This window comes from Carya illinoinensis, chromosome 13, assembly GCF_018687715.1.
Source record: "Carya illinoinensis cultivar Pawnee chromosome 13, C.illinoinensisPawnee_v1, whole genome shotgun sequence".
Taxonomy (NCBI): domain Eukaryota; kingdom Viridiplantae; phylum Streptophyta; class Magnoliopsida; order Fagales; family Juglandaceae; genus Carya; species Carya illinoinensis.
This window is the reverse complement of record NC_056764.1, coordinates 13082258-13105103: the sequence shown is the minus strand read 5'-3', so window position 1 is coordinate 13105103 and position 22846 is coordinate 13082258. Positions and strand designations below refer to the sequence as shown.

General features: G+C 38.9%; 1 protein-coding gene across 3 annotated transcripts in view; it reads right to left on the bottom strand.

Moving 5' to 3' along the window:
* LOC122291735 (tRNA ligase 1) overlaps nt 1-22846 on the bottom strand; it is a 38629-nt gene that overhangs the window by 2354 nt on the left and 13429 nt on the right. For 2 of the 3 annotated variants that reach the window (XM_043099662.1, XM_043099663.1), the window contains 10 exons: nt 21736-21815; nt 20983-21048; nt 20578-20867; nt 7803-7910; nt 4197-4294; nt 2046-2106; nt 1454-1530; nt 1285-1356; nt 1108-1184; nt 832-912 (listed from right to left, as the gene is read on the bottom strand). In XM_043099662.1, the coding sequence (XP_042955596.1) occupies nt 832-912; nt 1108-1184; nt 1285-1356; nt 1454-1530; nt 2046-2106; nt 4197-4294; nt 7803-7910; nt 20578-20867; nt 20983-21048; nt 21736-21815 (1010 nt within the window). The remainder of the gene's footprint in view (nt 1-831; nt 913-1107; nt 1185-1284; nt 1357-1453; nt 1531-2045; nt 2107-4196; nt 4295-7802; nt 7911-20577; nt 20868-20982; nt 21049-21735; nt 21816-22846) is intronic. The other variant, XR_006236746.1, reaches the window with a different exon arrangement.

Below are 22846 nucleotides of genomic sequence, written 5' to 3'. Positions count from 1 at the left end.
GAGAACGAGGGCAATTTCATTTCTCTACAAGTCACTTCACCTATTTCTTCTCATTCTCTTTTCCCTTTTAGTTCTGTGTGGGTTAAGAAAATCTTAATGGGAAGCACCATGGATGCAACTGGATGTACACAGGAAGCATATGGAAGCCATAAGCCCCTAAAGTGCCCGCCAGCATTAACACACTATCAGGAAAAAAGAAAATAACACAAAGGGAAAAGTTCTTTGCATGAGTGAAGCAAAGACTGTTATAAAGAAAGGAGACTTGAGTTGGCAGCTCAACCTTTGGGCTCAGCCGTTTCTTTCCTGCCAATATTGTCAACATTAAACAGTTCACACTTCTCCATGCCAATCATTTTTTAACTCTAAAATCCACCATCAGATAATTAATGGCTTTAATACAGATTTATACATAATGTACGCCAAACAAAGTAGAAGCCAAAGAGAAAAGCTTTCATTTAACCAAACAATGGAACAGATTTGATCCAATGATCCCTATCTTCCACCGGAATCCTGTGTAATTGATATCAGTTCACCAATCAGTTCTGGGCAGCCAAATAAATTGATGTGTGAATGAACCAACTTTATCCCTCCCAAAGTAAGAAAAGTTTATGTTCTTGGGCATCATCCAATTTAACCTAATATGCACGAATCAAATACATTACTAGATAAAGATTCTAGACACTAGATAGAAGTACACAATTTGGTAACTACAGATACTTGGCTTTAAAATGCTGTCAGGATCTGGCTTTAATTTCTATGCACAAGTTATTTTACATATTATATATATATGTAATCCGGAAATAAAATATGCTGGTAATGTTAATCATGAACCTTCCATGTCGAGTAGTGTGCAGCTTGTACAGATCTACTCCCTCCTCCAAAATAGACTTCACACTATCAGGTAGGGGACTCCTGCATATGCAAACAGCAATGAAATAATACCATTCATTTAAATTTGAGTTTGATTAAAAATCACCATTGAACTGTACGCTGCTGCAACAAACTATTATATTGTATCGGTTCAATTTGAAAATCTTTTTTTTTTTTTTTTTTGGGAGTGGGGGGGTGGTGTTTTAACCGACCTTAGGATTAAACTTACTAAAGTACCTATCAGATTTCAGCAATGGCATCTTCACAAGTGAGCCAAATCGCTCAACTAGTTCTCCCTCAAACTCTTTGCGACTCTGTAAGATGTGAATATGGACTTCAGAAAATGTTCCATGACACATTTTCCGAGGAAAAAAAAAAGAAGAAGAGATAAGTGGGTTTTTTTTTTAAGCATGCCTTGCCATCGTATAGGTTATAAAACATTAGCAACACGTAGCCAGCATTTGGAGATGCCTTGTCAAGATTCCCCTAAAGATTGAAAGAAATAAGGAAAAACATATATTAGGAAGATTGTAAATTCAGGGGTCTGAGTACACAGCTTGAAGAATGAGAACTGAACATATACCGGATGGTTTACTCGTTGAAGCACACGAGACATGAACACAGCTAACGCATCAAGAGAAAATGGATTTGAATCCGTTCCTGCATTACTTAAGAGAAAACATATCAGATATCAAATACGAAAGACATTTATGACCATTCAGAAATCAATTAAGCTAGTAAGCAGGCCAAATCACTCTTTCTCAAAGACGTCGGAAGCACAAAATAATATTTTTATGTATTCAGAACAATCTGAGGATGCATGAAAAAACAATTTAATGAGAATTCGAAGCAAGGCCTTTATTGTGTGTCTTAAAGAAAAGAGTTAAGATAGAGGTTCACATCCCGTGAATTTAATCAACCCTGTTGATGAACAAATAATATAGGTTTTAGAAGAATATATATGAACACGTTTATTGTCAAAAAGATTAATAAAATATTGTCTATTGTCATCAAGTCTATAAGCAAATAATATAAACAAGTCTATCGCCAAGAAGCCAAAATAATATGCTGTAGAAGAATAGCAAATAATATACAGCCAAAGGATGCACAATCAATGACTAGCAAATGAGAACACTGGGAATATTAACAGATTCGTGAGAAATAATAGATATAACCTTCTGAATCGGGTACAACTGGAATAGCAGAGGCATCGGTTCTGCGGCACATGTCTTCAATCTGCACAAGTAACCAAGATGTTAAAAATTCTCAGAAGAGAACAGCAGAGTCTGTTCTTTCCAACTTTTATTGGAAGAAAGAACACAAGAGTTAATAGGGGAAAACAGGAAGTTGATTTGCACTACAATAATAAGAAAACAAAAGGGAAGACAAAAGGAAAAACAACCAAAACTAGGTGGATCCTGTCTATATCATCTAAACCTATTGCTTGAACAAAACTGATTTTGTTCCATGTCTGACCAAATATTTGCTAAGTTAGCAGGCTGCAAAGTAGCAGGAAAGGCCTGCATATCCAAAATGGTTGAAATATTTCCCTATATGCCTAAAACAAGAGTGGTGGCTTGTGCGCACAGGAGGGTATGAATAGGGGCTCAACAGATATACCACCACTAGAACCTAGGGTTGGGCAAACAGCCCAATAGATAGTCTGCAAACGTGGGCCAAAGGCCCATAAATAGGACAGCTAAGGGCGATTTAACAGTAACCCTTGCAAAAATGAGGAGAGAGGCTGTTGAAGCAGCAGTGAGCCTTCCAGAAGAGGAAGTTGTGAATGTCTGAAAGAACCTGCAAAAAGCCGGCGAAGACTAGGCAAAGGACCAAATTTACCTTGGTCCCACCCTCTCCTTCCCAAGGGACCACTCCTTAACAGTCCGTCGGGCTCTTGAGCACAGATCTTCAGAGAGGCTACAAAGAAAGACTGCATGAGTGCCAGGTGCACCAATGGCGGCAGGTAGGCCTCATGCAGCAGTAAGATGGCATGCCAGCTACATAGAAGGAGATCTGGCATCAAAAGTGCAAGGAAAAAACTAAAGACAAGGGAAGGAAAGGAAATAGAATGGAGAAAGGGTACAGGATGGGGCTGACAAGTGACAAACGCACACGGTGCAGACAGTCTCACCAGGGGCAAGGAAGAGAGACCTAAAGCTCATGGGTTTTTCATACCCTCTATAAAACAATGAGTATAGTGTACCAAAGAATTTAGTCGACTTTGTAAAACATAGATCTCTTTGGCAATCAAGACCTCACACAAGTCCACTATCCAAATTCAATTACAACATTTGTCGGTCTTGAAGAATAATCATGATCCATTCACCATTAATTGGGTTGCCAATGATGCCACTGCTTTGAGGTAAAGAAAGTAATTGATCCTTTAATGAATCTGTGCAATTTATTGTGTAGGTGCCTTCAGGAAGATCAATAGAGAAAAAACAACAATATGCTCAATCAAGTATAAGATTCTCATGGTTCCCATATGTATGTGTGTCTGGCGAGAGCGAAATGATAGAAGTTTTGAAGACCATGAGAGAACAATGGGGGAGCTGAAATTTTTTTTCTTTAAAACATTGTTTTCTTGGGTGGGGGCCATTGTTTGTAATGGACTAAATGTCCATGACTTTCTTCTTTCAGTTGTAAACTCTAGTTAGGTATTTCTCAAGTATACTCCCTGTGTACTTGGGATTTGCCTATTATTTTGAATAAAACTACTTGATTACCGATCAAAAAAAAAAAAGTATTAAGATTCTCCAAACAACTTAACAGAGTCTATTCCATTAGCTTTGTCTTATAATTATAATGCCTTGAAACATTAGAATGAACTGGTAACCAACACACTTTAATCAACACACTCTTATAGGTTAATCAACACTCTTTTGACCATCCAAATGGATCCATTTCATCATTTAAATAATAATCAAAGCCTATGGAACCACCCTTTTTTGTCTCGTGTACATTACTTCAGAGATTCCATTCAAAATATAAAGTAAGCTATAAGGAACTCTGTCCATATATATATATATATATATATAAACTCTGTCCATAGATGTAACTCAAAGCCTGGCTGGAACATTCCCAAAATTTTGCAACATCATGATATTCCTTTCTCAATAGAATGGATTGGGATTTCTCCACCGACCATAAAGCGTAATAGTATACCATTTCAAGAACTAGTAAAGCTGTTGTCAAGAGAAGGAACAAGATTTAACGTTGGAGAAGATCAAGATCCGATGCATATGTTTTTGTTTATTCATCAAAGCAACACAAAAGGTTTATTGGTGGATCATGACATAAAGGTAGGCAAACAGCAAATTTACCTGTCTCCATACTTCTTCATTTGGTGCATTCTTGTCTGCAAGCATTATAGAGTATGGTTTTCTCTTGCATTCATCAGCAACCTTCTGCCAATATCTTCCTGTTTTACATAATTATGTCAATGCATATTATGTTACAACCGAGCCCATCAAACTATGCAAGCATCTAGACAATAGTGAAACACTGAAACCCAAGATATGGACCACAGTTCCAGCGTGTGACCAAGAATAACATATAGCTATTGCCACTGATTCTCTGTTTAACTTCATGCAGTTAATATGACTATTGTCAGATTGTCATGCCGAATGGTTCCAGAGAGAGTTTCTAGGTGCTGAATAAGGTCATCTTCCAATCACAGTGATATTTACCGACTGCAGGTACTTGGAAGTGTCAAATACTTTGGAGTAGCTAAACCCAAAGCAACGAGGGCCCCCCATTCTATTTTAGTCAGACCATTACCTATATGCCTAAACCCAGAACAGTTTTTCTTATTATTTCATGCCTTATATTTCAGTGTCTTTAGTATGCATTAATAAGGTCACATGACAAGCACTTGTCCCCACAAATAGTGATAGTACAGTTTTCTTCAGGGGCTGATTACTGTGTCACATCGTGCCAGAATCTAATCATAGAACCATTGCTTGCCTCAAATCTAACATGGCAAGATAAGTCCCCACATCCTCTCCTAATCTTTTCCAGCAAACTCAGCCCAAAAGGCCCACTAACCCCATTTGAACGCAGACCACCCCACACCATATTTGTCTTGCAGAAATTGCTTCAACTTACCAATCATGGACAGCTCTAAGATATGTGATATTCCATTGGAGAGTATGGTTAGATTGGTCAAGGAGGTCCGCAATTGAGGCCTCCTTCATTCTTGCTATACCAAAGAAGTCGGGATAAGCTTCCTTAAGTGCCCTGTCACCACACCATATGTCATGCCAGAATTTGATTCGAAACCCATCACCCACCTCAACACAAGTAAATCTAGAAAATTCAGTCCATCCACATCGAATGTGCTTCCAAAGCCCCACCGAATAGGATCCACTCACCTTGATTGAGCACCAACCTCCCCATGCTCTATCATACTTTAGTCTAAAATTGTTCTCACAAAGCTCCATGTTCAATGGGATACCTCCATAGCCATTTTCCCAACAACGCCTTATTAAAAAGCTGCAAATTGCGAATAGCCAAACCTCCTTCAGAAATTGGGGAGCAAACTGTGGCCTATTTTACCAAATCTAATTTGAACACATCATTCATCTCTCCCCATAGAAAATCCCTCTATATTTTCTCCATAAGGTGAACCACCTTTGATGGAAGCGAAAATAAAGAGAGGAAATAAGTCGATATATTGGAGAGGGTACTTTTGATAAGTGTAACTTTGCCACCTTTAGATAAGTAGTAGCAAGTTACCACTCCATCTTTTCTAGTACATCATTTCAAATGGATATCGATTTGTAATGAGCACCCATCAGGAGAGATACTTCATAGGTAGATGAGATATCTTACATCCCAAAATAGTAGCCATACTATCCACATTATGCACATGCCCCACTAGAACAACCTCTGATTTGCCCTAGTTCACCTTCAAACCAGACACGACTTCAAGTATAGAAGGAAAGCCTTAAATGAATAGATATGATCCTGGCTGGCCTTACAAAGTAACATGGTATCATCAACAAATGAGAGATGATAACATGTCAATTCATGGAAATTTGACTATATAGGTCAACCTAAACCCGAACCATTAAGCTAAACTTGTCAAACTTTTAAATCCTAACTCGACTCATTTAAATAACGGGTCGTATCCCGTCACCTGTTTTGTCTCGTTTAATAATTAATTAGTTCATTTCAATGCATTTTATGTAAATGTGTTGAACTAACACATATAACCTATTTGACTTGGTTAACATAATTTCACATAAAAGTTAAAATCTATATTTATTGGTAGTCACAATATCTAAAAAAACAATAAGACTACCTATTAACAAAAAATATCAATATTTTTCAAATTCTAAACTATAATAAAACCAATATTACAAAACCTACAATAATAAATATGAGCATAGGTCCAGAATTACAATCCTAACAATAAAAACATAAGCAAATTGAGAAATACTAATATTAAAACCCATCAATAATAAAATTGTAATTTTGAAATAAAATCTAAATTTCTAAATTAGTTATTGTAGGTAGATTTTGGGTTAAGTGGGTTGACTCGTTATTGATCTGTTTATTAATTGTCTTAACGGATCAGACCGTTTTGACCCAAACCCATTTATATCAAACCCAAACCCACTAATTTTGTCCATTGGGTTCATGAGTCATGTCACATATTGCCCCTAATAAGCACCACTTCACCCCGAAACACATCTCTCGAGCATATAGAGTACGAAGCTCCAATTGACTCGATGTGAGTCTACTATCATAGGCCAATTGACTCGATAAAGTAATATCAAGCTCCCTCTAGTTTGCAAAGAGGCACCCCCCGACTCTCCCGACTTGAGTCTACTATCCAAACTTTCGTTGGCAATAAGCACCTCATCGAGTATTTGCCTCCCCTTCACAAAGGCATTTTGAGGCCTTGATATTACTTTCTCCACCACCATGCTTAACCTGTTCGCCAAGACTTATGAGATGATTTTATACATTCCACTCACCAAGCTAATACGGCAAAAATCCTCAACCTCAACCACCCCTGGTTTTTTTTGGAATAAGAGCAATGAAAGTTGCATTGGAATTTTTTCGAACCTTCAATTTTCATGGAATTCTTGAAAGACCTTTTTCAACTGCTTCAACCATGACCAACTCCAATTGGTCTCCTTGAGCTTTCAGCTATCATATGCACTGGGTTACCTTGTTGTACTAGCATACCACCTATGACATAGTCTGACGCATCCATGTGTACTTCAAATCACATCACAAACCTTGTGAATTCCGACAGTTCTTTCAATTACTTGAAATAATGAATTATTCTCAAGAAATCTATACCTGTGATAATGATAAACCAACTTGATTTCCTTGAACAGTCAACAGACGATGGCTGACTTTAAAGGATCATATTTGAAAAACTTGCTTTGGGTCAATCTGGCCCATTCCAGATTTCTGCCTGACTTTCCAACCCATAGGTTTGGACTTTGGAGACTGGTTTGGCTTGAAAACCGCTTCAGCCAAAAAAGAAATATCCTAGTTTCAACTTATACTGGGTCAGAAGTCTAAAAAGGAAATTTTTGAACAGTCAGGCAGCATTGCGCACCAAAATATCGCAGAGATCTGATAAAGGGGTGATGGGTTATCACAAATTATGGTTCAGATATGTTTGAGAATATGGAGGCAATATGTCGCTCTTTTTTTGTAAATTACCTTAATGCAAACTACAAAATATTTTTAACTTAATCAATTGGTCAACAAAATTGATATTGATGAAGTGATAGGATGAAAACAGGATTTACAAGTGAGAAAAATATAACCAAATTGCTTAACACGATTAGAGGCATTGCCAATTTAAAGACCCAACAAGATGGAGATTTTTTAAAATCTCCCACAGATACTTAACCCAAACTCAAAAGACATCAATTTGAAACATCTTCTGTAAAGTGTCATACCTTTGATAAGGTCACCCATGAGGCTACTGATAGGCCGATCATCTCCAAATCCTCCTGGTGCATTTAGTAACTCCTTGCAAAGTGCAGACTTGGCACAACCAGGTATTCCTGCAAGTGGTAATGAAGATATGGATCTCTGATAAATGCATAGAATCAATGTCCAAAGTAATGCATAGAATCAATGTCCAAAGTTCCAATAGCAAAAAATGAAAATTTAGGCATGCAATACCATCAACAGTTCCAAGTCAGAAGCAATTATATATGGTAGAATGAAGATCCATCATAAAATATTCAGATGTATTAAAAGGAAGAACACACAAGAAATTGCTTCAAATAGGAAACACAAGTAATAAATACAACCTGTTTCTTTCAGCATAAAGGTGGACAAAATTATTCTATGACTCAAATATATGTGCAATGACATTCAAATTTTTAGGAATGAAAACCCAAAGCACAGTTATTAAAAGTACATATAAAATACAGTTTTTTTATCGGGAAAGAAAGTTTTTGATCATAAGAATAGCAAAAGCCCGGGTACATGGGATATATACAAAAGCATCACCTTAGCGTACTAGTTCAGTGATACAAGAAAATCACGGAAACTCATTCCATCACCCACCTCAAACCAAGTGTTTCTAAAGAAGGCATCCCATCCTCTTCTTATGAGCTTCCAAAGCCCCACCCCATATGGCCTGCTTACCTCATTTGAGCACCAACCTCCCCGGGCTTCACCGTACTTTGAGTCTATCATGTTTCTCCACAAGGTCCCCCGTTCATGATGGTATCTCCACATCCATTTGCCCAACAAAGCCTTGTTAAAAACCTGTAAATTCCTGACACCCAGTCCTCCTTCTGATATGGGGAAGCTTACTCTAACCCGTTTTACCAAGTGAAACTTAAACTCACCATTCACCCCCCACCCCCCCCCTTCCTTTCTCCCCCCAATAAAAAATCTCACTAAAGTTTCTCCATGCATATGCCCACTTTGGTAGGAAGCGAGAATAGTGATAAAGTCAGCAGGTTGGATAGAGTACTTTTAATTAACCCTACCACATTGGATGGGTACATCCTCTTCCAGCTAGCCAATTTCCGCTCCATTTTCTCTAATACATAAATCCCAAATTGATTTCGATTTGAATGGTGCACCCAATTCGAGGCCAAGATATTTCATCAGCAAAAGAGATATCTTACATCCCAAGATGGAAGCCAAGCTCTCCATATTAGCAACATCTCCCACTAGAACTAAATCTGATTTGGTCAAGTTCACGTTCAATCCCAAAGTAGCTTCAAAGTAAAGAAGAAGAGCCCTCCAAGGTTGGATATGATCATTTTTGGCCCCACAAAATATTAGGGTGCCATCAGCAAATAATAGGTGAGATATACTTGCCTCCCCCATTGAAAATCAACTAAGGAAACCACTCTCCACAACCCCTGAGATCGTCTTGCTAAAGGCTTCCATTACAAAAACAAATATTAGCAGAGAAAGAAAATCACGTTGTCCTAAACCCTGTGAGCTTTTGAAGAATCCCATGCGGGTGCTATTCACCAACATAGACAAACAAGCTGTTGAGATGTAGTGAGTAATCAATGAACACCATTGATAAAAGGGAAATTATGTTGTTTTAAGTACTCTTACTATAATTGATTAAGTAAGTTTTATTTGCAAAAAAAGAGTATTTAATAAACAATGCATAACAGTGGGCTATTGACATGAGTAAAGATTAATCACATAGCAAAAATGGAATTGAGCTTAGTCTTATTTATGTTAGACTTAAATAGGCTTAAACTCTTATGTGTGTATTGAAGGTTGAGGCCCACGTCTGCCAGCTTAAGAAAAGCCATATCACTCCAGCCCATGCCCATAGGAAAGCCCATGTGGAGAAGAGACCTGAGGCTGTCACATGAAGGACTCAGCAGCACCAAACCTGATAGCTTTGGGGAATCTCGGGGACCACAAGGAGCAAAGGAATGAGGCAGTCTTGTGCGATGGAGGGGATGCAATCCGTGGCAAGGAGAGAGGCTGGTGAGCATAAAAGGAGGGGAAATCTGCTGGTGAAGGGGAGATTCAGATTTTCAGTTTTTATTCTTCATTTTCTGCTATTTTGGTTCAGACCGAATTTCTGGGTTTTCTTCTTAGGGTTTTGTTTTCATTTTAGTGCTTTTCTAGTTTTGAATGAAGATGTTTAGCTAACTTTCGCAGCTTGGGTTGCGGTAAAACCTTTTATTGATTTCCAGCATTTGATGGATTTTCTGTGCTCTTAATTTTCACTCCTTGCTCTGTCTGAAACCGAGTTCATAAAAGGGAAAGTTGAAGGAATCTCTTGCATTTTTTTCTTGTTTTGTTGTTGACACAAGGCACAACAGAACCTTGAATTTAATCAAGGATTCTTCTCAGCCGAGTGTCATATAAATCTTGGTTGATGTTTAGAGAGGGTCTCTTGTTTTACGCATTGGCATGTTGCTTGAAATCAAATGCATACATTCTGTTTTATTAACTCCTTGATTGGGTTGGTAAAAGAACGGTAATGCCCAGAAGTCTTTTGAGTTGTGGAATCAAAGAAAGTTCTAAACCGCAGCCCAAGTGTTTGTTAAATTTATTCTGTGAATTTTGTTAAACTTCAGCTACTGAGTTGCATTTCTGTTTGAGCTTTGTTAAAACCAAAAATTACATTTCAGAAGTTTTTCTGCATCCGTCAATCCTTAGCAAGTAAATAACTCATGATTTAGTTCATCTCTCAAAACATAAGTTACATATATAAGACCCTCAAAAGCTCAACCATACATTTCAATTTTCATATTCCTTCTACTGTGAATATACCACTCCTCCTTTGGGTTTGCTGTTTTCATAATCATAAAAACCCAAAAAGAGTTGATATAGTTTTTCTCTCATCAACATTCTTTTTACAATAAACTTTCACAAAGTATCATTGCTGGAAATACCTTTGTCCCTGTGGAAATGACCTTGGGATTTCTCTATTATTACAATTGATCAACTTCTATACTTGGGAGTAATAATTTGGAGACCATCAACCATGTTGAACCAAAGCCACAGTGCCCGAGCATGTAGAGCAAAAAGCTCCAATTGACCCGGTCATAAGCGTTTTCCATGTCTAGTTTGCACAAAAGTCCCGACTTAAGTCTACTATCCAAACATTTGCTTGCGATAAGCACCGAGTTAAGAATTTGCATTCCTCTAACAAAGGCATGTTGGGGCTTGGATATCAGCTTATCCATTGCCAAGCTCAATATGTTCGCCAACATCTTCGACATGATCTTGTAAATCTCACTCACCAAGCTAATAGGTCGATAATGTTTTACCTCTACTGCACTTGGTTTTTTGGGAATAAGAGCAATAAAAGTTGCATTAAGACTCTTTTCAAAACTTCCATTTTCATGGAATTCAGGAAAGACGCCGATGATGTCATCTTTGATCACTTCCCAACAAGTTTGAAAAAAACTTAGAGAGAATCTATCCAGACTTGGAGCCTTGTCACCCACCATACTTTTTAGTCTAGGAGGGGCAAATCGCGTTAATGGGTCATGTTCGTGTCATGTTAAGTCGTGTCTATTATACGATATAGGTCAACCCGAACATGACCCACTAAGCTTAACGGGTCAAATTTTCAAACTCTAACACGACACATTAAAATAACAGGTTGACACAACAAAATATGACCCGTTTTGACCCGTTATGAATTAATTAAAAATATATTGACATAACACAACCCGTTTGACCCATGTCAACCCATTTATGTAAATGGGTTGAACTAACCCAAATAATCCATTTGACTTTATTAAAGATAATTTCACATAAAAATTAAAATCACAATATTACAAAAAAATAGAAAACTAACTAAATAAGTCCAAAATTTTTTGATAAATAATCTGCCATAAGTCCAAAATTACAATCCAAACAACAAAAACACCAAAATTACAATCCAAAGGAAGTGAGGAAGCGGTTGCAACTCGTGAGAACTGACTCAATTGAGAAATGAGAGAGAGTGAGGGTCTAAGAGAGAGTTAGAAAATATGAAATATGATTAGGGTATTTTTGCTCTTAGGTTAAAAATGATATAATTGACTTATCAAAAACAAAAAAAATTTAAAAATGATATAATTGTAATTTTGAGTAAAGAATTTAATGGGTCACTAACGGGTTAAGCAGGTTGACCCATTAGTGATCCGTTAATAAATCGTGTCTTAACGGGTCAACCCATATTATCCCAAACTTGTTAACTTCAAACCCAAACCTGCTAATTTCATGTCGTATTCATGTTGGGTTAACAGGTCGTATCACATATTACTACTTTCCGAATCTCCACCTCTTTGAAGGGCCGCTCAAGCCGTGCAACTCGAGTGCATCAAAGGTAAGCCCTTCTAATGTCGGTCTTGTTATAAGTGGAGACAAAAAGGTGAACAGTGAGTCATGCACCGTTTCTTTCCTTGGCATATTAGGCCCCACTTGCAAACACACACAGTGTCTGCAGCAAATGACGCCTCAGACTCTTGCATAAATCACTGCACCGAAAAAAAATTGTAGGCGGCTTTCTCCTATAAATAGGAGAGAGCTCAGTTGAGGTGTGTGTGCAGACAAGTGTAGAGAGAAAACAGAGTGTGTGCTGCGTGTAGCGCTGTGCAGAGAAGATAGAAAGAGAGTGGGTGAGCAGAGAGTTTACAAGAGAGATTTTTTGTAAAAATTATTTCATAATGAAATTACAGCAGCTGTGGACGTAAGCAATTGCCGAACCACGTTAAATTTCGTCTCTCATTTATTTAGAATCATCTCTGTCTCCGACCAGCTCCCTATAACTGGTATCAGAGCTCTGATTCGAGCTGTCCGAAAATTCAAGTTGCTCAAAATTAATTTTTGACAACTCCAGGGCGTTCCTCGCGCCGAGACGAATCCGTTGCCACAAACAGAATCGAAAACGGAGGTCGGACGAGCCCACACGCGCCCCTAGAAGATCGGCGCGTGCATCTGCTGCAACCCATGCGCCCCCACACTCATCGGAGGTTGAAGACGAGTGATCCACACGCGCCCCCACGCGCTCCAGAGGAGGAAGACGCATGTCAGACACTCTCCCACACGCCCTCACGCGCCCTACACAGGTTTCAACGCGTGTTATACACACGCCTCACGCGCTTCCCACGCGCACACAGACTGTAGCGCGTGTGATACACGCGCCCACGTGCCGCCCAGACGCCCTACTCAGCGCGTGCATCCCACGCGCCAGACAGATTAGAACCGTCCGTTTTTTCAGATCTTTTTTAGGCTGGATCTAAGCCATTCGGAGTCCGATTTCAACGATCAAATAGTGCTTTCCAACTATTTGGATCATTACGGACTCATCCGTACGGTGAAAATTTTGAGATTCAACATCAGTACATTCGATCTGAACCATCCACGTGTTGCAGATCATTTTGGGCTAGATCACGCCAGTTGGAGTTCCATTGCAATGATCAAATAGTGCTGACAAACTATTTGGATCATTCCAGACTCGTTTCCAGCTAATTTGTTTAAATCACGCCAGTTGGAGTTCCGGACGCAACGGTGATCTTTGTTTGTTTAAATTTGAACTCATTTGTAAAGTTATGGCTGGAGAAGAAGCTAAAGGTGTTGGTATCGAGAAATTTGACGGTACAGACTTTGCCTACTGGAGAATGCAGATAGAGGATTATCTCTATGGGAAGAAACTACATCTTCCACTCCTAGGAAGAAAGCCAAATGACATAAGCAATGAAGATTGGAGTTTCCTTGATAGACAAGTGTTGGGAGTCATTCGATTAACACTGTCAAGATCAGTTGCACACAATATGGGAAAGGAAAAGACCACAGCGGATTTGATGAAAGTTCTATCAGACATGTACGAGCAGCCATCAGCCAATAACAAAGTGCATTTGATGTACAAGTTATTCTACTTGAGAATGGCAGAAGGAACTCCAGTCATTCAACATCTGAATGAGTTCAACACCATCATCAATCAATTAGCTTCAGTGGGGATTGAATTTGATGATGAAGTACGTGCATTGATTGCTCTAGCTCAATTGCCAAAAAGCTGGGAGGCCATGAGAACAGCTGTTAGCAATTCTTATGGCAAAACAAAGATGAAGTATCAAGATATCCGGGACCATATTCTTAGTGAGGAAGTTCGCAGAAGAGATACAGGAGAAGCATCAACTTCCAGTTCTGCCTTAAACCTCGAGACGAGAGGTAGAGGAGCTAGTAGAAGTTCAAATCGAAGCAGATCAAAGTCCCGAAGAGGCAGAAGTAAATCTAGGTCCGGAAAACAAGTACAGTGCTGGAATTGTTACAAGATTGGCCACTTTAAAAATAATTGCAATGAAGCAAAGAAGAAGAATGAGCATGACTCTGCTAATGCCACAACAGAAGATCTCCAAGATGCCTTACTCCTTTCAGTCGACAACCAAATTGAATCTTGGGTGTTAGATTCAGGAGCCTCATTCCACACTACAGTACACCGAGAAATCATGCAAAATTATGTCACTGGTGATTTCGGGAAGGTGTACTTAGCAGATGGTGAAGTGTTGAAAATCAAAGGCATGGGAGATGTACCAATCAATCTGCCCAATGGAAGTGCATGGTTGCTACAGAAGGTGCGACATGTTCCCAAGCTCATGAGGAACCTGATTTCTATACGACAACTTGATGCTGATGGGCATTCGATACTATTTACCGGTGGCACGTGGAAGATAACAAGAGGAGCTATGGTAGTAGCTCGAGGCACAAAAACAGGTACTCTATACATGACTTCAAGTATTAGAGATACTGTTGCAATTGCTGACGCAAATGCCAACCTATGGCATCAAAGGCTTGGTCATATGAGTGAGAAATGAATGAAAATACTATTATCCAAGGGGAAGTTATCAAAGTTGGAATCAACTGATTTCGACATGTGTGAAGGTTGCATTTTTGGGAAGCAGAAAAAGGTCAGTTTCCTGAAAAATGGTAGAACTCCAAAATCTACAAAGTTGGAGTTGGTGCACACAGATTTGTGGGGGCCATCTCCAGTCGCTTCTCTTGGAAGATCACGGTACTATGTTTCCTTTATTGATGACTCAAGCAGGAAAGTATGGGTTTATTTTTTGAAAAATAAATCTGACACATTTGATACTTTCAAGAAGTGGAGAGCCATGGTTGAAAATGAAACAGGCTTGAAGTTAAAATGTCTGAGGTCAGACAATGGCGGAGAGTACATCGACGGAGGGTTCAAAGAATTCTGTGCTGCAAATGGGATTAGATTTCAGAAGATTATTCCCGAGACACCGTAGCAGAATGGCGTAGCTGAACGCATGAACAGAACTCTTAACGAACGTGCCAGAAGCATGAGGCTAAATTCAGGATTGCCTGAATGTTTTTGGGCTGATGCAGTTAACACTGCAGCCTATTTGATTAACCAGGGACCTTCAGTTCCCTTAAAGTTCGATCTACCAGAGGAAGTCTGAAGCGGAAAGAAGTTAAATCTTTCCCATTTAAAAATTTTTGGCTGTTTATCATATGTTCACATAGATTCTACTGATCGTAACAAGTTAGAAGCCAAATATAGAAAATGTTTTTTCATCGATTATGGTGATGAAGAATTTGGCTATCGATTTTGGGATGATAAAAATTGCAAAATCATCAGAAGTAGAAATGTGATATTTAATGAGCAGATTTTGTACAAAACTAAGTCACAAGCTAAACCTGAGGAGCAGCCAAAGAAACTTGAGGTTGTTGACTTTGATGTTACTCGAGTCAACACTGATCAGAATGAGGATCAAGAAAATGATGATACACAGATCGAACAACGTACACCACTCACTATTATTCGAAGATCTTCAAGGACAATCAGGCCACCCCAGCGGTTCTCACCATCTCTACACTACATCTTGCTAACAGATAGTGGTGAACCGGAAAGTTATGATGAAGCTCTACGAATTGAAGATTCTATCAAGTGGGAGAAAGCCATGCAAGATGAGATGGAGTCACTGATGTCAAATCAGACATGGGAGCTAACTAAGCTTCCAAAAGGTAAGAAGGCTTTGCATAATAAATGGGTGTATAGAATTAAGGAAGAACACAATGGTAGCAAGCGCTACAAAGCCAGAATGGTCGTGAAGGGGTTTCAACAAAAGGAAGGTGTCGACTACACAGACATTTTCTCCACAGTTGTAAAATTGACCACGATCGGGCTAGTGTTGGCAATTGTGGCTGCAGAGAATCTACATCTTGAGCAGTTAGATGTGAAGACTGCATTCCTTCATGGTGATTTGGAGGAACACATCTATATACACCAGCCACAAGGATTCTTAGTCAAGGGAAAAGAGAATCTAGTTTGCAAACTGAAGAGGAGCTTGTATGGCCTAAAACAAACTCCACGACAATGGTACCGAAAGTTTGACAACTTCATGTGCAGTAATGGATTTACAAGGCTGCAGGCTGACCATTGTTGCTATATGAAGAACTTTGACAACTCTTATATTATCCTACTGTTGTATGTGGATGATATGCTCGTTGTAGGGTCAAGCATCGAGGAGATCAATAAACTGAAGAAGCAGTTGTCAAAGTAGTTTGAGATGAAGGATTTGGGTGCTGTAAAACAAATCCTTGGTATGAGAATTATTAGAGACAGGTCTAATGATACTCTTAATCTCTCGCAAGAGGAGTATGTGAAGAAGGTGCTCAGAAGGTTTAACATGGACAAGGCAAAACCAGTAAGCACACCCTTAGCTAGTCACTTTCGACTAAGGATCAGTCGCCAAAGACGGAGGAAGAGCAAGAATGCATGAACAGAATACCCTATGCATCTGCTATTGGTAGTCTTATGTACGCCATGGTCTATACAAGGCCAGATATTGCACAAGCAGTGAGAGCTGTGAGTAGGTACATGAGTAATCCAGGAAAGCAGCATTGGGAAGCAGTCAAGTGGATTTTAAGATATCTACAAGGCTCTTCAGATACGTCACTATGTTTTACAAAAGCAGGTTTAAAACTACAGGGATATGTAGATGCTGATTTAGCAGGTGACGTTGACAGCAGAAAAAGTACTACTGGATTTGTGTATACGCTGGGTGGTACAGCTGTATCATGGGCTTCTAAGTTACAGAAGATTGTTGCTCTCTCCACTACAGAAACGGAATACGTTGCTATAACTGAAGCAGGGAAGGGAATGGTTTGGTTGCAGTCATTCTTGGAGGAATTGGGAAAGAAGAATGAAAAAGGTATTCTGCACAGTGATAGTCAGAGTGCTATTTTTCTTGCAAAGAATCCAGCCTTTCATTCCAGAACAAAACACATACAGTTGCGATACCATTTTATCCGATCTCTTCTCGATAGTGGACAGCTGATACTTGAGAAGATTCGAGGAGCAGAGAACCCAGCAGACATGTTCACAAAAATAGTTACTGCTGACAAACTGAAGCTATGTATAGCTTCAATTGGCTTTCGTACTTAAAGGCATGACTTGAAGTTGCTGTAATGGTCGCTATGAAGATATGTAGACTCATTTGTCTCCAAGTGGGAGATTGTTATAAGTGGAGACAAAACGGTGAACAGTAAGTCATGCACCGTTTCTTTCCTTGGCATATTAGGCGCCACTTGCAAACACGCACAGTGTCTGCAGCAAGTGACGCCTCAGACTCTTGCATAAATCACTGCACCGAAAAAAAATTGTAGGCTGCTTTCTCCTATAAATAGGAGAGAGCCCAGTTGAGGTGTGTGTGTGCAGACAAGTGTAGAGAGAAAACAGTGTGTGTGTGTTGCGTGTAGCGCTGTACAGAGAAGATATAAAGAGAGTGGGTGAGCAGAGAAAGTTTACAAGAGAGATTTTTTATAAAAATTATTTCATAGTGAAATTACAGCAGCTGTGGACGTAGGCAATTGCCGAACCACGTTAAATTTCGTCTCTCATTTATTTAGAATCATCTCTGTCTCCGACCAGCCTCCTACAGGTCTCCAAGAAAATTCTTCTAAAAGCAATTGCTCATAGTACTTTACAATATGGTACGTGATCGTTGGTTGATTTGAAGTAGCCACCCCATCCATCAACAATGTCTCAATGGTATTGTTCCTCTATGATAATTTGCCACTCGTGGAATATTTTGGTAGATTTTTCCCCCTCCTTCAACCTTAAGGTTCTCGATTTTGTCTCCAAGATATTTCATCCAATAACGTAACTCTTTCAAGTTCTAACATGAGAGGAAGGCCTTGTGGAAAGCTGTAGTGGACTCTAAAATCTAAATACAGTTGTGCTTGAGAGGAGTGATGTTCTGATGAGGTACTTTGACTACCTGGGATGCAATTATAGAAAACTATCATGAGGTTGGGGGTCTGTTCTAGTCATATTAGACTTAAGGTGGGTGATAGCTCTAAGAATAGATTTTGGCATGACTCAATAGTGTTGAAAAGTATGGTTTTTAATTCCATTCCGTTCCAACCGGAACTGCCGGAATTTTCCGTTCTGGAACAGTAACTGTTAGGGGTTGATAGTTTATTTCGTTTTGACCAAAACTTTTGCATTTTTAAATTGTTCTGGGTCATTTTGGTCGGATTTCAGTATTATAGTGGAATTGCACATTTTGGTCTGAAATAAGAGGTAATGGCAGTTTTGAAATTTTTATAAAAAACATAGACAAACCGGTGATTTTACCACCACCATCTTCTCCAGCCTGATACCCACTCTTCAGCTCTTCCTTTTCCAGTTCATATCAAATCCTAAAACTGCAAGCCAACTGCCTACACCTTCCAGCCACTCATAATCCAGCAAGTAGCCACTCCTCCATAGCTTGCCACCCACCCAGCAGTCCAGCTCCAACCACTGTCCACAGTAAGTGGCTTCTCTCTCTCTCTCTCTCTCTGTGCACGCGTGCGCATGTGTATAGACTTTACACCTAACAATTTCTACTATTTCTCAGCCACCCGCGGCCACACGTTGCCAGTCTACCCATCTGCCGCCCTCTACTACATCTCAGCATCACCTCTTGGTATCTCATCAAATGTTGGAGCCAAGGTGAGGGCAGCCTGTCCCGCTCAATTTATTTGGAGTTTGTAACTCTGTATGATTAATAAACAATAATTTTTGTTATTAGGATCGATCACTTTTTTTTATCGGTGAATCATAAAAATAGATAAAGGGCCTAGTATACCAGGGAATTGATCATTGATTTCAGTTGTGATGGAATTTAGACTTTAGGATGAATTTTGATTTTGGGATTACATTTTGTGTTGATGGTTTCAGTTGTGATGAATTTTTGTTATTGGTATTGATAATTGATTTCAGTTGTGATGAATTTTAGACTTTAGGATGAATTTTGAAGGTTTCGGTGCAGCCTTATATTAATGGCTTTTTTACATTTTCAATTAGATTGAAACGTACTTGTGAGTTGACCTAATCACCAACATAAAGTCATTAAGGACTAGACCAATAGCATTAACATTGTAGGGGCTCTTGGATCTTTTTTATTATGTTTGATTTTCCATGACATAAAATTTTTTCAAATAAATGGTAATTTGTTGTTTTTGTACTATACGCATATATAATTATATGTAAAGGTTATGTTGAAAAGGTACACTGGTATGTACTAGTACCGAAATATTCTGTTCCAATATTTAAATCAGAACGGAATTCAAAACTTTGGTAGATAGAGCCCTCAAGGAGGCTTTCTCAGAGATTATATCAGAGATGTATAATATTGCTTGTTTGCAAGAGACTTCAATGCCTGATCTATTATATTTATCCAATGGCTCCTCTTGGTGAAATGTCATTTTTTTTCTAGAGTGGCACGTCACTAGTGCCTTCACAAAGTATCAATGTCTTGTACTCTACCGATTATGTCATGAAGGCATAAACAAGACCCTTTGGACCCCTTCCAAGAATGGAAATTCACTAACTTTTTTAATCAAGTCCTTGTACCTCAGGACAATAAACCTTTTCCTCAGAGGAGTATTTGACGAACTAAGGTGTCCCTAAGTGCAGTTTTCTTCACTTGGACAGCCTCCTTATGGAAGATCCTCACCACGGATATCCTAAGAAAATATCATATCATTGTAATTGATTGGAACCATATGTGCAAAAGGAGCGGAAAATATGTAGACCATATTTTACTCCATTTTGAGTTTACCAGAGCCTTGTGGAATGATTTCTTTGGTAGAACTGGGTTGGCATGGGTTATGCCCAGCAGGAAAGTACATCTCTTTGCAAATTGGGAAGGGTTATATGACAACACGAAAATGCTAGCGTGGAAGATGATCCCAATCTGCCAAGTGTAGTGTATTTGGAGCGGAAGGAATAACAAAAACTTTTAGGACCACAAGCAAACAAAGGAAGGATGCAAACTTATTTCTTCAATACCCTATTTCTTTGGGCAACAACTACAGATTTTATTGGGCTGAGTTTTTATAACTTTCTTGTACCTTTTTCTATTTCTAATTAGGTGTTTCTCTTGTATACGTCCCATGTACTTGGCTTATTCCTTTTGTGTTGCTCAATAAAATATCGGATTACTTACGCGAAAATTATGTAAGCCATTTAGATTTTATTGTAATATTCCCAAAGCTCTTTTTTTATCATAACTCCCAACTTTGTTATCACAACGTAAGACTCTCCTGGGAACGAAAAACACAGTCCAATGAATTGAAAAGATATATATAACTCCTAAATCAGGAAAAATAACTTTTAGATCATATCTCTCTTATTGAATAAGTTAAAAAAGCTAGTTAATACTCCCTCACAGACAGAAATTAGAGAGAGAGAGAGAGGCCAGTTGCAGATATTGTTACCTGGAAAGAATATGATCAACCCCCCTTTCTTAGGAACAGTATCCTTTACTGAAGGACTAGGGCTTGATGGTGTTACCTCCCGCTCCATCCGAAGATCACCCTCTTCATCCACACCCCCATCAACAAGGGCCAAGAAGTCTTCCGTTCTTACCAAGTTACCAGCAGAACCTATCAGAGCCTGATTCTGTGGATTGCGTTTAGCATACTGTTCAAGAAAAGGCTCAGCTTCACTAAGGTATGTGGATTGTGACAGCGGTTTGTGCCCACACTTCCTTCGTATAAACACAGCCCTGAATGTGAAAGGAAAGAAAAATATTCAATTTGCTGAACTGAACAAACCCAATACCGAACGGAATCTAAGTGAGAAAAATAGTAAAGGCACACATAGAATGAAACAAGCCTTACCATTCATCAAGCATCTTACTGAGCTCCCTCTGCTTTCCTGCTGAAGTGCCCCATATCTTCATTTGCCTATAATGTTTTTTTAAGGGATAAATTGTTAACTAAGAATGCCTACTTAGAGAAAAGCCAAATATTACAGCTTTTAAGCCTAACGCAACAATTACAATAGATTATAACGTCAACAAACACATATATATGCACAATGTTATCAAGAATTGTCCAAACACCATTGATGAATTACAACAGGAGTAACAGCAAACCATCAGGTAAACAATACTGATCATTTTATATGTAATTTAAGTACAATGGTAAAATCTGATATTAGCTTATTGAGGAATTACAGACATGACATTCAAAACTACTGATGAGGGGGAAAATCTGGCATAAAAAAAGTCCTACTGAAAATAACTGATGCAGCTTCCAAAAACACATATGTTAGTGTATGGTCATGCTCCAACATAATGAAAACCAAAAATGGCTGCAAAATTAGATTGTGAATAGAGATCTATGAGTCTTAAACAAGGAGCACTTCCACGAAATACATGCAGAGTTATTCGATGCAGATCACAGAAAGATCTTTTAGTCCTATCATCAAGCTTCTGAGAATTTAATGAAACCCAAAAAGAACACTTAATGTTAGTCATATAGTTCCTTTAGGTCATTCAATCTCCAAATTATGATAAAATGGCGGTCCAACAAGGAATCTATCAGTCTAGTACTTTAGATGTCTCACTCAAAACTTGCACAGAACCTTACCTCAAGTAGTAGGCCTTGTAAGCAGCTGGACCTTCTTTAAAAAGAATTGACAAGCCATTACGTATCAAAAAAGTTCTCAACTGCCAGAAAAAAAATAGAGCAAGATGAGTATGCATGCTTTTTGTACATCACATAAGAATTCCAAATGGGGGAGAAGTATCAAAAATTAAAAATTTCAAACAAGGAGTAACTTTTTATACAGGAACACTTGAACTCCCCAGATCTGGCATCATTTGGAGTTAGATTCTGCCAGGAGTATCTAAAGGGGCCTCCTTTCTAATCATCTCTCACCTATAATAAATGCACACCTAGATTTTTTAAGTTAGAACTTATTAATGACCAAAAAAGATTTTTTTTTTTTTTTTAAGTTAGAATGTATTAATGGAAACAATTATGCTATGTACAACCACCCATGCGGAACCGCTGCGTAACCTGGGTGATGTGGCAAATTATCTGAAATAAAATATTAAAAAAAAAGGGAAATGAAAACCGAAAAACTGAGAAGACCATCAGACTGGAACCCAGAAGGAAGGAAGAAGGACTTAAACCCAGATGAAAGAAAGGACTGTGTGACTTGGTTCATCTGACTGAAACCGAGAAGACCATTGGAGTATAATTCATGTAATTGCATAGAAGAAATGAAATCAGAGTAAAAGAAATTAGAAAAAACAAATAAATAAAGAGATGACTTTATCCGCACGACATGAACATCCAAAAACTAGAAAATACCAAGACCCCAAATGCCACACACAACATGTCTAATGTCCCTTCCGTTCTCAGCTTTCTTGCTTTTCTCTCCCTCTTTTCTCTCGAAATAATCTTGGTACCTTCTCCTTCCCTCCTCTTTCCTCCTTCTCTTCCCTCCCTTTTGCCCTCCAACACTCTTTGAAGTATTGCCAAACGGTCCTTCCCATAGAGCTTTGGCCCACCAGAAGATGGCATCCATGATTTCCCAACCCTTTCATACAGTGGCAATGCTAGGGTTTCGGCACATGGGTTGCTAGAAACTAGCCCAGACGACGCCGGTGAAGGGACGGTGGCACCCCTGGCCACTATGAGGGCGTGGCCTCAGGCCCAAAGGAGGACGTTGAACCCATTTCAAAATGGGTAG